The 19008-nt window shown below is 37.6% G+C and overlaps 1 protein-coding gene across 1 annotated transcript in view; it reads left to right on the forward strand.

The window, feature by feature from the left end:
- SGCB (sarcoglycan beta) overlaps window positions 1-14101 on the forward strand; it is a 28918-nt gene extending 14817 nt beyond the window's left edge. The window contains exons 4-6 of the mRNA XM_007955706.2: window positions 830-1021; window positions 1360-1491; window positions 13898-14101. Of these exons, the coding sequence (XP_007953897.1) occupies window positions 830-1021; window positions 1360-1491; window positions 13898-14101 (528 nt within the window). The remainder of the gene's footprint in view (window positions 1-829; window positions 1022-1359; window positions 1492-13897) is intronic.
- Window positions 14102-19008: the final 4907 nt, after the last annotated feature.

Raw genomic sequence — 19008 nt, forward strand, 5'->3', positions numbered from 1 at the left:
CATACTAGGAAGTCATTAATAAAGTCCCTTCCAAAGTAGAATACCCTGTGTTTTGGGAGTTTGGCAGAAAATAGGCCAATCTAGTCACTGGCAGCCCATGCTCAAGTGGCTGCTATAACAGATGTCAACTGAACAGAAGGTCAAGGAAGTATTCTTATTTGCTGCCCATCTTAGACCTTGGCCATGTGTCCTATGATCCACATGCTTTTGCAGAGCAGTATAAGCACATAAGTATGTAAGCCTTCATGTTAAAGCACTCTTCTCCTTAGAGCGTGGAGAAGGGACAGGTGCTATTAAAAGTACAATCATGCATCACTTAACATCCATGATACATTCTGTGAAATAGGACGTTATATGATACAGACGTTGTGTGAACACCATATTATATTTAGGCAGTCCTGGGATTATGAACGAGTTCCATTCTTAAGTCTTTCTTAAAGTCAAGATATGTATGTAAGTCAGAACTGTTAGGTACAGTTCATATCTAAAACCAGTCAAATATTTGTCTTTATATATACTATACCTTTCTAAATACAAAAATCACTAAAACATCTTTAACATAACAATACAGTAATAATAATAATGTTTTGATGCACATTGCAAAGTAGTACTCATTTGTTTTTATGAATTTTTAATATAATTGGCTTTTTATAGGGATTGGGACCATGGGTATATATGTAGTTGAACATTGCCCAAACGGGTGATATATGATGGTGCATGACCGTATTTGAAGTTCGTCTCCTGTTATAGAGTGTTTTTTAATGTTCTTCATAAATTTTAGTTGCAGTGTTCTTTGAAAGCACATTCATGATAAAGTCTTTTTCTGAAGATTGTTTTCCAGCAGGGAACAACGAAGCTCAGTGTAGAGAAGAACCAAACCTCCATCACTAGTGACATTGGTATGCAGTTTTTTGACCCAAGGACTCAAAATATTTTATTCAGCACAGATTATGAAACCCATGAGTTTCATTTGCCAAGTGGAGTAAAAAGTCTGAATGTTCAAAAAGCATCTACTGAAAGGGTATGATTTATTTTCTTTGCCTTTTCTCAGAATATTAATGTTATAGAACTACTGTCTGAAGTCATAGGTTGGGAGAGAATTTTTTTTATCTTACAGTGGCATGAAAGAATGTGTTCCAAAACAGTGGAAAAGACTAGTTCTAGGTCTATCATTACCTAGTTTATGTTGATTATTATCAAGCCATCTCCCTTTGCCTCAGTTTTCACATCTGTAAAGTATAAACACAAAACACTTATCTCTCATATTACATAGTTGAAACTCTTATTTCTTTATCACTGATAATAATTCTTATATTAATTTAGAAACTCTTTCAACACTTTTTTTTTTTAATATTTCAGATTACCAGTAATGCTACTAGTGATTTAAATATAAAAGTTGATGGACGTGCTATTGTGCGTGGAAATGAAGGAGTATTCATTATGGGCAAAACTATTGAATTTCATATGGGTGGCAATATGGAGTTAAAGGCTGTGAGTATTTACATAGTAAGAGTTTAAGATGCTTTGATATATATATTTATGTAATAATACATTATGGATGTATAAAGAAATCTAAACAGTGCAATCGTATGCTAGTATTAAAATGACAGGGTAGTTGCATGGGTTTTGACATGGAAAGAAGCTCATAATAGATTGTTAAGTGAAGGAAAGCTATGAAACAATTTGTGAACTATCTTATTTTTCTTTTCAAAACACATGTATGTTTATGAAAACATTGAAGAGTATGCCAAATGTAAACACTAGTTAGCTATGGATAGCAGGATAACAGATTATTTAATTTTTATTTCTACTTACTTATATTTTCTAATTTTTTCCTATAATGATCACTTGTGTAATTTAAAAAGGAAAAAGTCCATCTAAAACAGAATTCTGGAAGATCAAAGTTAAGTATCTATGTCCTGAATTTTTTTTAAAATTGAAGATTGTTCATATTTCTTTCTGGATTTCATATCCAGTAATGTGAAAAAAAATTAGCAAATATATAACATGACTTTTATTTATATTTCTTTTTTTATAGCTTTTTAATGTGATTTGTGGTGAAGGTTTACAGAACAAATCAGTTTCCCATTCAGTACTTCTACGTTTTATTTCATGGCATTGATGGCAGTCCCCACAGTGTAATATCACTGATCCCACTTCCTCCCTGAGTTTCCCATTTCCATTCCTCCTTCCTTCCTAACCCTTCCTGCCTTCTGAGCTTTGTCCTTGGGCAGATGCTTCCCTTTTTATCTCCAGTGGTTGATTGTTCCAGGGAGTATGTACCTCCTTATGTTATTTTTCACCTTGTAGAACTATCTGGCTGAAAATTGAGCCACAGTGAAGTGTTTGGTTCCATGCTTACAAGGTGGTTAAAGGCCACAGTCTCAAGGATTCCACTGGTGTCTGTCTGACCAGTTCACCTGGTCTTTTTTATTATTTTGAATTTTGTCCCACATTTTTCTCCCACTTTATCCAGGACTTTCTAATGCAATCTCTTTCAAAGTGGTCAGTAGGTAGCGGGACACCACCTAGTTCTCCTGGTCTCAGGCTCATGGAGGAGACGGTTCACGTGGTCCTTTAGCCCTATGGACTGATTGTTTCCATGCATCTTTGATTTTCTTCACTTTTCTTTGCTCTGGATGAGGAAAGACCAATGCACCTTTGATGGTGGCTTATAAGCTTTTAAGGCCTCAGTTGCTACTCACCAAAGGAGGATGTGGAACATTTACTTTGTGGGCTGTGTTATGCCAGTTGACCAGACAACTCATTCCCTCAAGGTGTTTGGCTATGGCTATTTATACTTCAGTTATTAATTATAAAGGAAAAATGTGCTTTATTTTGCTACTGAAAAATGAACATTTTTTTGTGCTTCAGAGATTATATTTCAACCTGAATGGGTATCATATTTCTTATAAAGGAACCCTAAGTTCCAAAAAATTATCTGTCTACAGTTCTCATCAGAGCATAATTATTTAAAATACATTTTGGGCATCTCTGGTACAAAGGGTTTTTACTTCACTGCTAAGCTAAGGGTTGGTGGTCCAAACCCACCCAGTGGTAACATGGAAGAAAAGACCTGGTGATCTGCTTCCTTTTGAGATTACAGCCAAGAAAACACTATGGAGCAGTTCTACTCTGTGACACATGAGTTGCTGTAAACTCAATGGCAACTAACAACACCACTATCTGCTACTAACTAAAGCTCTAATTAAATTTGTTCTAAAAACTCAAGAATCACTGGTAGTTGGAAATTTTGGCCTTGGTGATAGAAATAATGCTGGAGAGTGCATGACAGAATTTTGTAAGACCAACGACTTATTCATTGCACATACCTTTTTTCAACAACAAAAATAGCATCTGTACACATGGATTTTGCCAGATGGAGTACACAGGAATCAGATTGACTACATCTGTGACAAGAGGTGATGGAAAAGCTCAATATCTTCAGCCAAAAGGCCGGAAGCTGACTGTGAAACTGCTCATATGCAAGTTCAATTTGAAGTTGAAGACAATTAAAACAAGTCCACAAGAGCCAAAATATGACCTTGAATATATCCCCCCTGAATTTAGAGACCATCTAAACAATAGATTTGATGCATTGAGCACCAGTGACTGAAAACCACCTGAATTATGGGATGACATGAAGAACATGATCCATAAAGAAAGCAGAAGGTCATTACAAAGACAGGAAAGAAAAGAAAGACCAAAATGGATGTCAGAAGAGACTCTGAAACTTGCCCTGGAGCAAAGAATAGCTAAAGCAAATGGAAGAAATGACAAGACAAAAGAGCTGAACAGAAGATTTCAAAGAGCAGCTCAAGAAAACAAAGTCAGTTATTATAATGAAATGAGCAAAGATGTGGAGTTGGAAAGCCAGAAGGGAAGAATATACTCAGCATTTCTCAAGCTGAAAGAACTAAAGAAAAAAAAGGCCTCAAGTTGCAATATTGAAAAATTCTATGGGCAATATACTGAATGATGCCAGAAACATCAAAAGAACATGGAAAGAATACAGAGTCACTGTATCAACAAGAATTGGTTGATGTTTATCCATTTTATGAGGTGGCATATGATCAAGAATCAATGGTTTTGAAGGAAGAAGTTGAAGCTCCACTGAAGGAAGTGGTGAAAAACAAGGCTTCAGGAATTGACGGAATAGTCGTTGAGATGTTTCAACAAACATCTGCAGTACTGGAGGCACTCACTCAGATATGCCAAGAGATTTGAAAGACAGCTACCTGGCCAACTGACTGGAAGAGATCCCTATTTGTACACATTCCAAAGAAAGGTGATCCCACAGAATGTGGAAATCATCTAACAATATTAATATCACACACAAGAAAATCTTACTGAAGATAATTAAAAAACATTTGCAGCAGTATATTGACAGAGAACTTCCAGAAATGCAAGCTGGATTCAGAAGAGTACGTGGAATAAGGGATACCATTGCTGATGTCAGATGGATCTTGGCTGAAAGCAAAGAATACCAGAAAGATGTTTATTTGTGTTTTATTGACTATACAAAAGCATTTGACTGTGTGGATCATAACAAATTACGGATAACATTGAGAAGAATGGGAATTCTGGAACACTTAACTGTACTCATGAGGAACCTGTACATAGACCAGGAGGCTATCGTTCAAACAGAACAAGGAGACACTGTATAGTTTAAAATCAAGAAGGGAGTGTGTCAGGGTTGTATCCTTTCACCATACTTATTCAATCTGTATTCTGAGCAAATAATCCGAGAAGCTGGACTATATGAAGAAGAACATGGCTTCAGGATTGGAGGAAGATTCATTGACAACCTGTGACATGCTGGTAACACAATTTTGCTTGCTGAAAGTGAGTATGACTCGAAGCACTTACTGATGAAGATTGAATACAGTCTGTAATATGGATTACATCTCAATATAAAGAAAACAAGACTCCTCACAACTGGACCAATAAGCAGCATCACGATAAATGGAGAAAAGTTTGAAGTTGTCAAAGACTTCATATTACTTAGTTCTACAATGAACACCAATGGAAACAACAGTCAGGACATCAGAAGACATATTGCATTGGGCAAATCTGCTGCAAAAGACCTTTTTCAATGGCTGAAGAGCAAAGATGTGTCCTTGAAGACTAAGGTGCGCCTAACCCAAGCCATGGTATTTTTGATCGTCTCATGTGTGTGACAGCTGGACAATGAATAAGGAAGACCGAAGAAAAGTTGATGGTTTTGAGTTGTGGTGTTGGCAAAGAATGCTGAAAGTACCATGGACTGCTAAAAGAACTAACAAATCTGTACTGGATGAAGTGCAGCTGGAATGCTCCTTGGAAGTGAGAATGGCCAGACTTCATTTCACCTACTTTGGTCACTTGTCAGAAAGGACCATTCCTTGGAGAAGGATATCATGCTTGGTAAAGTGGAGGGTCAGCAAAAAAGGGGAAGGCCCTCAACAAGATGTATTGATACAGTGGCTACAATATTGGGCTTAGGTATAGCAAGGATCATGGGGCTGGCACAGGACCAAGCAGTGTTTCTTTCTGCTGTACCTATGGTCGCTATGAGTTGGAGATGACTTGACGGCACCTGACAACAACAAAAACCCAAAACCCACTGCTTTTGAGTTGATTCTGACTCATAGTGACCTTATAGGACAGAGTAGAACCGCCCGATAGAGTTTTCAAGGCTGTAAATCTTTATAGAAGTAGACTGCCACGTCTTTCTCCTGAAGAGCAGCGTGTAGATTCCAGCTGCCAACCTTTTAGTCTGCAGCCAAAGTCTTTAACCACTTTGCCACCACATCTCTAATTTGTCTTACCAAGCATTAACTGACAAAAGTAAACTTAAACCTAAGGACTTAAAAGTAATTCTTTCCCTTTTTAAAAAAACTTAATTTCATAATTTTTAGAAAAATGAAATTTAAATAAAATTTTAGTAATTTCGTCACTTTCATAAACACCTTTTCTCCTAAATTATATATTCCTGTCTCTCAATAATAAAGATGAACATAATGTGTGATTGTTTTAGAAACTCAGTAGCAATGCAGGATAAATTTTAAATGTATCGTGTTAAGAGGCCATTCCTCTGAGAGAGTGGTGTTAAGAATCACTACAGTGGGCTGTGGTCCTCCACACCAGGAAGTCAAAGGAGCAAAGATGTGATTTATTTGTACAGAGACTGTTAGGAAGCTATGTAAACTTTTTTTTTCTTTACCTGGAAATTTTGGACTAATAATTCTTGCCCCTTCCTACCTTGTTTTTAATATAACAAATATTAGAATACTTTAAAATACACATGTACATGTTATCAGTTTCTCCGTAGTTGAACTTTCAATATTGAAAAGATAGTTTTATAATTCAGTTAATATCAGTGGTTGTTGTTGTTGTTATGTGCTGTGGAGTTAGACCTGACTCATAGCGACCCCTCCTTGGGTTTCTGAGGCAGTATCACTACGGAAGTAGGATTGCCCAACCTTCCTTCCGAGGAGTGGCTGGTGGGTTTGAACCGCCAGCCTTCTGGTTAGCAGTCAAGTGCCTTAGGCACTACACTACCAGAGCTCCTAATATGAGTGGTTAGAAGATTTTTATTAATTAAACTGCTTTTCAAAAATAAACTGCTTTAAGATACAACTTGAATATAAAATTAAATAACCACAAGATGGCAGCATAGGAACAAAATTTGAAAATTTGTCTCACAAGAATTGTGTTTATTCCAGATATTATCACTATATACCAATTAGCTGTTTTTATTATTTATAACCAACTTTTCCTCATTGCTTTAAATACCATCTGCAAACTTATGCCACACTTTTCTGTCAGTTTGTCACACTGTGGTAGATTGCATATTGCTGTGATGCTGGAAACTATGCCATCAGTATTTCAAAAACCAGCGGGTCTCCCATGGTGAACAGGTTTCAGCAGAACTTTCAGACTAAGATAGACTAGGAAGAAGGAAGAGGTACTTCGCTTCTAAAAAAGTTAGCCACTGAAAACATTATGAAAAGCAGTGAACCATTGTCTGATACAGTACCAGAAGATGAGCCTCTCAGGTTGAAAGCCATTCAAAACACAACTGCAGAAGAGCTGCCTCCTCAAAGTAGAGGTGACCTCAATGACATGGATGGAGTAAAGCTTTCAAGACTGTCATTTGCTGACGTGGCATGATTCAAAATGAGAAGAAACAGCTGCAAACATCCATTAATAATCAGAATGTGGAATGCATGGAGTATGAATCTAGGAAAATTGGAAGTTGTCAAAAATGAAGTAGAACCCATAAAGATTGATATTCTAGGCATTAATGAACTGAAATGGACTGACATTGGCCATTTTGAATTCAGACAATCATATGTTCTATGCCAAGAATGACAAATTGAAGAGTGAATGATGTCGCATTTATCATCAAAAAGAACATTTCAACGTCTATCTTGAAGTATAGTGCTGCCAGTGATAGGATAATACCCATTTTTCTACAAGTAAGACCAGTTTACACAAATATTACTCAAATTTACCTACCAGCCCCTGAAGTCAAAGATGAAGTTGAAGATTTATACCAATTTCTGCAGTCTAAAAATGACCAAACATGCAATGAAGATGTATTGATAATTACTGGTGATTGGAATGCAAAAGTTGGAAAAAAGGAAGAAACATCAGTAGTTGGAAAATAAGGCCTCGGTGATAGAATGATGCCACAGATCACGTGATAGAATTTTGCAACACCAACAACTTACTCCTTACAAATACCTTTCTTCAACATAAACAGCAGCTATACACATGGACCTCACCAGATGGAATACATAGGAATCAAACCTGCTACATCTGTTGTAAGAGATGATGGAGAAGCTAAATATCAGTCAAAACAAGGCCAAGGGCTGACTGTGAAATAGACTATCAGTTACTCATAGGCAAGTTTAAGTTGAAGCTGAAAAAAAAAAAAAAAACAGAATAAGTCCATGAGAGCCAAAATAAGACCTTGGTTGTATCCCACCTGAATTTAGAGAACATCTAAGAATAGATTTGGAACATTGAACACCAACAACTGAAGACAGACAAGTTGTGGGATGACATGAAATACATCATACATGAAGAAAGTGAAAGGTATTAAAAAGACAAGAAGGAAGAAAAGACTAAAAACTGGTGGCAGAAGAGACTCTGAAACTTGCTCTTAAATGGGGAGTTGCTAAAGCAAACTAAAGAAATGATCAAGTAAAGATCTGAAAAGAAGAATTTGAAGGGCAGCTCAAGAAGACAAAGTAGAGTATATTGAAATGTGTAAAGACCTCCAGTTAGAAAATCAGAAGGAAAGAGCACACTGGCATTTCTCAAACTGAAAGAACTGAATGAAAGATTCAGGTTTTGAGTTGTAATATTAGATATCATGCTTGGTAAAGTGGAGAGTCAGCAAACAAGGGAAAGGCCTTCAACTAGATGGATTGACAGAGTGGCTGCAACAATGGGCTCAGGTATAGCAAAGATTGTAAGGCTGGCACAGGACTGGGCAGTGTTTCATTCTGTTGCACATAGGGTCACTATGAGTCAGAGCTGACTCAGTGGCACCTAACACCAGCAACAACAAAAGCAAAATATTGAATGATGCAGGAAGCTTAATAGAAGATGGAAGGAATACATATAGTCACTGCATCAAAAAGAATTGGTCAGCTTTCAGTCATTTCAGGAGAAGGCATATGATAGAAAACCAATAGTATTGAAGGAAGAAGTTCAAGCTGAAGGAATTTTTGAAAACCAAGGCTCCAGAAATGGACAGAATACCCATTGAGGTGTTTCAGTGAATGGATGCAGCATTAGAAGGGTTCACTCATCTTAAACCAAGAAATTTGGAAGACAGTTACCTATTCAACCAACTGGGAGAGATCCATATTTGTGTGCATTCTAAAGAAAGGTGATCCAGCAGAATGCAGAAATTATTGAACAATGTCATTAATACATTAATACCACATGCAAGTAAATTTTGCTGAAAATAATTCAAAAATGGTTGTAGTAGTATATCGAAAGGGAACTGCCAGAAATTCCAGCCAGATTGCAAAGAGGATGTGGAACAAGGGATATTACTGTTGATGTCAGATTGTTCTTGGCTAAAAGCAAGAAATACCAAAGATGCTTATGTGTGTTTTATTGACTATGCAAAGGCTAGTCATTTATTTGATTGTATGGATCATGACAAATTTTGGGTAACATTATGAAGAATGGGAATTCCAGAACTCTCAATTGTGCTTATGAGGACCTCCAAAAACCAAACCAAACTCACTGCTGTCAAGTTGATTCCAACTCATAGCGACCCCTCCTTGGGTTTCCAGGGTGGTATCGCTATGGAAGTAGGTTTCCCAGTCTTCCTTCCAAGGAGTGGCTGGTGGGTTTGAACCGCCAGCCCTCTAGTTAGTAGTCAGATGCCTTAGGTACTGTACCACCAGAGCTCCTAAGAGGCCCATGCATAGAATAAGGCACTCTGGTGGCCTAGGGTCAACATTTCTCATGATATTGCTAAAAGTGCTAAACAGAATATTGGTGGTTCAAGTCCACCAGCCACTCCGTGGAAGGAAGACTAGGTAATCTACTTCCATAAAGATTTACCACTGTGGAAACCCAAAGAGGGTTGTTGTGAATCAGAATCGACTCGATGGCAGTGAGTTTGGTTTTTTGGTTTTGGTTATACATAGAATAAGAGACAGTTGTTCAAACAGAACAAGGGGTTACTGCATAGTTTAAAAGTCAGGAAAGGTATGTGTCAGAATTGTATCCTTTCACCATACTTATCCAATCTGTTTGCTGAGCAAATAATCTTGGAAGCTGGACCATATGAAGAGGAATGCAGTATCAGAATTGGAGGAAGACTCGTTAGCAACCTGTGATATGCAGATGACACAAACTTGCTTGAAAGACAAGAAGCACTTACTGATGGAAATCAAAGACTACAGTCTTCACTGTGGATTACATCTCAACAACATCATGATAAATGGAGAAAAAAATGAAGTTGCCAAGGATTTTGTTTTACTTGGATTCACTGTCAATGCCATTGAAAGCGACAGTGAAGAAATCAAGCAACATATTGCATTGGGCAGATCTACTGCAAAAGACTTCTTTAAAGTGTTAAAAAGCAAAGATGTCATTTTGAGGGCCCAAGTGCCAAAGTCATGGTATTTATAAGCTGGACAATGAATAAGGATGCAAAATAATTATTGCATTTGAATTGTGTTGGCAAAGAGTATTGGCTATACCATGGACTTCCAGAAGAATGAACAAATCTGTCTTGGGAGAACTACAGCCAGAATTCTCCTTAGAAATAGGAATGGCCAGACTTCATCTCTCATATCTCAGTCATGTTAACAAGAGGGACCGTTCCCTGGAGAAGATATCATGCTTGGTAAAGTAAAGGTTCAGCAAAAAAAGGGAAGACCCTCAACAAGATGGATTGACACAGTGGCTGCAGAAATGGGCTCAAGCATTAAAATGATTGTGAAGATGGCACAGGACCAGGCAGTGTTTTGTTCTGTTGTACATAGGGTCTCTGTGAGTCAGAGTTGACTCAGTGGCACCTAACAACAACAGCAACAAATAAGTATTAGGCACTATTCTAGGTGCTGTGGATGTAGCAGCAAATAAAACAGGCAAAATCCATGTCCTCATAGAGTTCTCATCTTGGTGGGTTGGTGGACAGAAAATAAATGAGTAAGACATACACAGCATCAGATAAGATAAAACCTCTGCAGAAATATAAAACAGGGTAAATAGAGATGACATAAGGGTTCTGTTTTACAGATGGTGGTTAAGGAAAGCCTAACCACCATTTCGTTGCCTAACCACCATCCGTTGAGGGGCTTTCCCTTTTTTGTTGACCCTCTACCAAGCATATCTGTGGTAGTTAAGGTTATGTGTCAATTTGGCTGGGCCTGGTTTTGAGTGGCTGGCAGCTGGATGTAGTTATTTATCACAGTGAGAAATAATTACAACTCCATGGTGGAATCTGCTTTGAGCAGCTGAATAGCTGCCTTAGAGATATGGTCTGCTTCTAGTATGTAAGAAGACACATTGAGAAATGTCTCTGGCTTTTTGGCAAGCATCGATCCTACAGGCATGAGTTTTCATTCAGCAGCCTGCCAGTCTTGGAACTGTTTCTGGACTTGAACTAGTGGCCTGCCATGTCACTTGATAGTCTTCGGACTGTGCCATTGTACTTGTTGGCCTTGGGTTTGTCAGCCTCAGCAGCTGGCAGTTGCCTAAGTTAAGAGATGTCTACGGTTCCAGTGGGTCAGGAGCAAGAGGCAGAACTGAACTCCAAAATTGAAAGGCCTTTACCCAGCCCCTATAGTTGGCACTTTGAACTCAGATTTCTAGCCTACTAAACTATAAGAGAATAAATCCTTTTTTGTTAAAGTCATCCACTTGTGATAGATTCTGTTAGAGCAACCCTAGAGAACAATGACAATACCCTTCTCCAGGGAATGATCCCTTCTGACAAAATGACCAAAGTAGGTGAGATGTAGTCTGGCCATTCTTGCTTCCAAGGAGCATTCTAGCTGCACTTCTTCCAGGACATATTTGTTCATTCTTCTGGCCGTCCATGGTATTTTCAGTACCACAATTCAAAGGCAGCAACTCCTTGGTCTTCCTTATTCATTGTCCAGCTTTCACATGCTTATGAGACAGTTAAAAATACCATGGCTTGAGTTAGGCACACCTTAGTCTTCAGAGTAACATCTTTGCTCTTTAATATTTAAAGAGGTCTCTTACAGCAGCTCTTGACTACTGCTTCCATGGATGTTGATTGTGGATCCAAGTAAAATGAAATCTTTGATGACTTTCACTCTGTTCTCCATTTATCATGATGTTGCTTATTGGTCCAGTTGGGAGGATTTTTGTTTTCTTTATGTTGAGGTATAATCCATACTGAAGACTGTAGTCTTTGATCTTCATCAGTAAGGGCTTCAAGTCATCTTCACTCTCAGCAAGCAAGGCTGTGTCATCATATCTCATGTTGTTAATGAGTCTTCTTTCAACTCTGATGCCACATTCTTCTTCATATAGTCCAGCTTCTTGGATTATTTGCTCAGCATTCAGATTGAATAAATTTGGTGAAAGGATATAACCTTAATACACACCCTTTCTGGTTTTAAACCATGCAGTATCTTCTTGTTTTGTTTGTCTATTTACAAGTTCCCCATGAGCACAATTAAGTGTTCCAGAATTCCCATTCTTCTCAGTGTTATCCATAATTTGTTATGATCCACACAGTCAAAGGTCTTTGCATAGTCAATAGAACACAGGAACGTCTTTCTAGTATTCTTTGCTTTCAGCCAAGATCCATCTGATGTCAGTGGTGATATCCCTTGTTCCATGTCCTCTTCTGAATCCAGTTTAAGTTTCTGGAAGTTCCCTGTTAGTATACTGCTGCAGCCATTTCTGAATTATCTTTAACAAAATTTTACTTGCATGTGATATTAATGATACTGTTCGATAATTTCCACATTCTGTGGGATAACCAGTCATATTTTGAGTGCCTTCTAACCTAAGAAGCTCATCTTCCAGCACTGTATCAGACAGTGTTTTACTGCTATTCAGAAAGTTTACCAGTAGTATATTAGACAGTGTTCATTGTCTGAACATAAGGTTTTCAGTGGCCAATTTTTTCAGAAGTGGATGGCCTCATCATTTTTCCCAGTCTGTCTGAGTCTGAAAGCTCTGCTGATACCAGTCTCCCATGGGTGACCCTCCTGGTATTTGAAATACTGGTGGCATATTCTTCAGCTTCATGGCAACACACAAGTCATCACAGTATGTCAAACTGACAGATGAGTGGTGGTCACACATAGTAGGAACTTAATAATTATGTGTTGAATAAATGTAGGGCAGAAAGAGAGAAAGGGAGGGAGAGAGAGGTTTTGTTGTTGCTGTCTGCATGGAGTAGGCCCCCAAATAATGGTGACACCCTGCCTGGTCTTGTGCCATTTCAATGATTGGTTGTGGACTGGACCAGAGAGAGGTTTAAGAGTACCTGAAAATAAAGTTTTATGGACTGTAGCATAGTGCCTAAGGCACTTGACTGCTAACCAGAAGGCTGGCAGTTCAAACCCATCACCCACTCACTCGGCAATCTACTTCCATAGTGATACTGCCTCAGAAACCCAAGGAGGGGTCACTATGAGTCGGGTCCAACTCAACGGCACATAACAACAACAACATGCTATAAGAATGTTCTTTGAGCTATGGGTTTGAAGAAGAGTGCCCCTGGGCAGTTTCTTTTGGATTCCTAGCCTTCAAAATTACATGGTTTGAATCTTTCCATTTATGGTAAGGCAGAAGCACTGAAAATGAAAATTAATTCTTTCTAGGAGAAAAACAGTTTTCTTATGATCATCAGGAGCTTATTTTTCAGTAATCTTGTGTATTGATATGATTGTTGTTGTTGTTATGTGCCGTCGACTCATAGCGACCCCTCCTTGGGTTTCCCAGGCAGTATCACTACAGAAATAGATTGCCCAACCTTCCTTCCAAGGAGTGTCTGGTGGGTTTGAACTGCCAGCCTTCTGGTTAGTAGTCAAGCGCCTTGGGCACTAAGCCACCAGAGCTCCCATTGATGTTCTTAGGAGTTAACAAATGAAGTGATCTGAAACTTTATTGAAATCAGTTTTATTATGCACTTAGGAATTTTGATGTAATTTTAACTAATAATTAAGAAATGAGTTGTGTTGCAAGTTGTTGACATATGTTATGAACTAAATAAGCCAAGAGGTCATTAGTTGAATCCTGATGTTGGTTTTGTTTTTTTGGTCATGGCTTTGCTTTTCCTTATTGCCTTCTTTTCTTGTTAATTTTCCAAAACTTGTTTTGTTTTATTTATTAACCTTTGTTCTATCCTTACTCATGGAGGTAAATCATATTATTATTCTCCTAATAGGAAAACAGCATCATCCTAAATGGAACTGTGATGGTTAGCACAACTCGCCTGCCCAGCTCGTCTAGTGGAGACCAGTTCAGTAATGGTGACTGGGTGCGCTACAAGCTCTGTATGTGTGCTGATGGGACTCTTTTCAAAGTACAAGTAACAGGCCAGAACATGGGCTGCCAAATCTCAGACAACCCCTGTGGAAATACTCATTAGAAGAAGCCCAGAGTTCATCAATATGTTTGTATCTTGACTCAGATTTTTTTAAGAGTATGCATGCAAGTCATTGTTTTTTTCAGAATTTGTGATAACTCATTGTAATTATTTTTATCTACAGAACATTACTGTATCTACCATGTAATCTCCATATTTAAAATATTTCAAGAGTCTAAATTCTGATGCATTTTATTAAGTTGCAGTGATAGGTCAGTCGTTCAAATCCACCTGCTGCTCCATGGGAGAAAACTATGGCAGTCTGCTTTTGAAAGGAATTCAGCCTTGGGAAAGTCTTGTGGGGCAATTCAGCTCTGACCTGCAGGACCACTGTGAGTCAGAATCAACTTGATAGCAACAGGTTTTTGGTAAAAATAATTATGAGAAGTAAATTAAAAAAGTGAAAATCATCTGAAGAGGCGTTTTAAAAATTCCACTAATCCTTGTCTAAAGGATAAAGGGCTAAACAACTGTTTAGACTCATTGTAAGTAAGCTCTTGGTAGCTCTAATGGGGATAGTCCCACTCAAGGTATTTAGAAGGTGCACACACTGTCAATAAGTGTTACATGCTGTCTTTTGATTCCAAGATGAAAGACAGTGCATTAACCATGAGCCATATTCTCTTACACACAAGTAAAGTCACTGCGGAGCTTTACATATGTGAGATAGTAAGAAATTGGTTCCTTAGCTTTGCACTATAAAGAAAATAACTCTAATAGATTGTTTACTTGAAATAATGATAATTATTAAGTGTTCACAATGTGGTAGACATTAAAACACAACCCTCAGCTGTAACTTTTAAATAATAATGCTAGCTGTCATTTATTGAGCATCTTAAACATCCTAGACATCGTCCTAGGCAATGCATGTTTACTATCTCCAATTCTCACCACAACTCTTTGTTATTATCCCAGTTTTACACATTAGGAAACTAAGGATCAAAGAAGTTATGAAACTTGTTTAAGGTCACACAGTAAGTGGCAGAGTTGGGATTGGAATGTAGATGCGATTCATATTTAGGGTATCTGGTTCCAACTATCTTGTTCTTTTCACTGTTTACAGTGAAATTTTTAATTATTTATAATTAAGAACAATTTAATTATTTAAAGCTCTAGAAGGATGAACAGAAATTAATTCAGACTTACCTAAGCAGGTAAGAATGAAAGAAAAAGTGTGCTTGCTCAAGTTGGAAGAAAAGAAATAAATCTTATGCCAGGCACAAAATGACCATTCACTGTCAGATTTTAAACTATCTTAAGCCAATTCTGAAATATTAGACTCTAAAGAGGTCAGATTGGCCTAGTTGTGGGTTACCCCAATTTCCCTGCTGATGGATCTTGGCACACTAGGGTTTCCTTAATGAGTAGCAAGTATGCCAAGATATTTATACCCTCAGCCTTTGTGGTACCACAATGAGAAGTAGGGAGATCATAGGTCCTGGGCAAGTCCTGCTGGCTGGGAATGGCCTGGTAGGTTTAGTTCATTGTGCCATACAAATATCAGCCTTTTCAATGTGTGCCATGCCATGAAAAAAAAAGTAGGGAAACACTGAACTAAAAGATGCTCATACAAGAGATAATACAAGTGATTTTTAAGTATGAGAATTTATCTCTGCTCCTAATATCACCATCCCATTGTAATCATAGCGCTCCAGCCAGTTGATTTGTAATGTATTTTATGTTTGATTTGAATGAAACTCTGGTATTTGTTATTAACACATACACACAACATCAAGACTCTAGTCATAGGCCCCACCCTGCATTCCAGTACACCCACTCCTCACTTACCAACTATCTCGTTATCTGACATTTCATATTTGTGACAGTAGTAAAAAAATCCATCTACCCCTTGTGCACATTAACGACGTACATCTGGCAGTAACAAATGCTAAGGTGCAAGTAAGAGTAGCACTGGGTGTGATGGTTAAGGTTATGTATCAACCTAGCTGGGCCATGAGTCTCAGTGGTTTAGCAATTACATACTGATGTAATTTGGCAGTCATGTAATGATGTGCTCATCTTCCATTTTCATATAATGCCAATTTTCATGTAACAACCTGGTCTTTGGCACCTAACCATGTAGATAAGTGAGGAGAAGGTGTATAGCAATATTCTGGCATAGTCACTTTGAACTATATGAATAAGAAAATCAATACAGGAAACTATTGGTGTTTCATATTGTTACACTGGTAGAAAACCCAAAAACCATAGAAATTATGAAGAGTTATTAAATTATACTGAAATAATGATTGGTGTCCCACATTATGCTGAGTGTTGTGGTTTTTAACGAAAAAAAAAAGAGATGAATGACTGCTGAGTGTTATTCGTTGTAATGATATTCAGAACCCATTTGGATATATCCAGTATCATTCATCTGAATAATATTCAGAAGGAATCCATTGGAGTTTTCATTTAGATGTTCAGTATATTTTTCAGTTGTGCATTCATTACTTGTCTGTGCCATGTAGATTTGTTTTGAATGTTTCTTTAAATATTTTTACAAAAACCACAGAACACTATATTAGAAAGTATTATTTATTGAATGTAATTCATGAAATACTGTTTTTATTCCTCTTTGACACATACTTGGATTTTTGATACATTTCCATATAGTATTTTTGACATGCGAGGATACTTTGATGCCTTTATAGAATTGATTATTAAGGTTACAGGTACAGTATTTTAGAACACTTTACTAACAGTTCTAGCTTTTTCACTGAAATACAGTCCTGGAAAATATATTGAAAAGCAGAAGAAGAACAGACCGTCCATTTTACCTGTGACCTATTTTACTTAACAGCAAAGCTTCAGTTACTCATTTTTGCCACCAGATGGTACTTTTCTAAAGACCGAACCCCTAGCTTCGGCTCTTCCTGCTGGTTGTTCATCCCCTTCAGTGAGCACTGATAGAGCAAGCAGCGGACTTAGGGGAAGTGGATGAGGAAGACAGGATCCCAGGAGGAGGCAGATACATGCTTGTTGAAATAGGTGCAGTATTTTAGAGAAGGATTGCAATGACAAGGGAACAAATGAAAGAAATGCAAGCTATTTTTAGAGACCATCTAACAGAAGGAGAAATGCAAAAGATACAGTTTGGAAACTGCTTATACATGGTCTGCAATATTTAAATATATTTGTTTGTTTGCATCGTTAAAAAACAAAGTTTGTGTGATAGTTTTGATGATGAAAGGTAGAAGTTCTGCTAGTGATTTTTTCAAGAGTGAGAATGACCACTGAACTGCTGATAATTTTAGTGATCTTTTTCTAAGTGTTGAGAAGGGAAAAGATTACAAATTATGCTGTGCAAAGGTAAGCCTCTAAATCCATTTCAGATCACCAACTTGAGTTTCATTTAATTCAGTTTGTAACAACTATTAATGACTTCTGTTTAAAATAAAGATTCTGCAAATTGTTTGCTGCTCATTTTTTAATGTTTAACACATTTAATCATACAAACTTAATGAATCTAAATATAACTTGAGAGTGGGGCATCATCAGTGCTTATAAAACCTTTTTGAATCCTAGAACTCAAAGTGAGAAAGTTGTACAGCCCCAGTTTGGATAGTCCACCTTTGTGCATTGCGGAAAGCCTCTGTAGTGTCCTAGGGAATGTGCACGCTGTACAAGTGCCAGAGCCTGGGGGTGAAAGGGTGAAGGTTTGCCACAGGACAGGCTGGATGGGAGGATGGGTGGAGTCTTGAAGGCTCAGGTCTAAAATCCCCGCCTGGCTTGAGTCAGGTTAATAAACCTTTGAAAACTACCCAAGGATCTTGTTGTTGTTGTTGTTATGTGCCATCGAGTCAAACCCGACTCATAGCGACCCCTCCTTGGGTTTCCGAGGCAGTATCACTTCGGAAGTAGGATTGCCCAAGGATCTTAAGGTATGCCTTTGAAACGGTGTTATTTCTGTGTTCCGTCTGCGTTTTTAGTCATCACCAAAAATAGCCTGTTTTGCTTTTTTTCTTTTGTTTTTTCAACTCCTTTTTTCTTTTATTTTACATAAAAATGGACTCTTCAGTTTGTTTTTTTGCTTTCTGGCTTTTTTTTTTTTTGTCATTACTGCCTTTTCCCTATCTTTTTCACTCTCTGATACATATGTACACCCAGTGTTTCTAATTGCTTCCTCGTATTTCAGCCTGAATATGTACATTTAATGGCTTACCTTTTGCCTAATTGTTTTCCTTTCCTGAAGAACTTTTTCTGGAGTTTGTCAGTGATTTCTTACCTTAAATATATGTTTGTATATAGTATATATAATTTTCTTTTGCACATTAATACCTTTCACTTTAAAACATAAGATTATTCTTACCTAGATGATATAGGATCAAATCTATTAGCTAATGTATAAAACTCTCCAACTTAAAAAAGAATCAGGTAAATGAAAGATTTTAATTTATATCCCCTTAAGAAAAAGTATTTTTTAACCACATCCCTCTCTTCAGTTCTGCAAAGTAATACGAATGGTGACTATATCCTTTGTTGTTAATGTTATGTTAGTTTGGTCTACAATAGTGAATATTTAATGATTGCAGCTTTGCGTATTGAGACAAATACCTTTCTGAATGTGCAGATTAATTTCATTTCTAGTATTGCATGAGAGGTACACTAAAAACCACTCCTGCATGTTGTAGGGACCTTTGCAGTTTATATCCATGTACCTGACTTTCAATGTCTTTCAAATTATGGGAGAATTGACCTTGTGTGAGAAAAAAAGTTAAAAAGTTACACAGTACATTTTCATTTACTCTGTACATTCATTCATTCAAACAAGCAGAGTCCAGTGACAGACCATGTTGTTGTTGTTGTTATATGCCGTCGAGTCGGCCCCGACTCATAGCAACCCCTCCTTGGGTTTCCGAGGCAGTATCACTACGGAAGTAGGATTGCCCAACCTTCCTTCCGAGGAGTGG

The sequence above is a fragment of the Orycteropus afer genome, unplaced genomic scaffold, assembly GCF_000298275.1.
Source record: "Orycteropus afer afer isolate SDZICR_OR568_19922 unplaced genomic scaffold, OryAfe1.0 scaffold00532, whole genome shotgun sequence".
NCBI lineage: Eukaryota > Metazoa > Chordata > Mammalia > Tubulidentata > Orycteropodidae > Orycteropus > Orycteropus afer.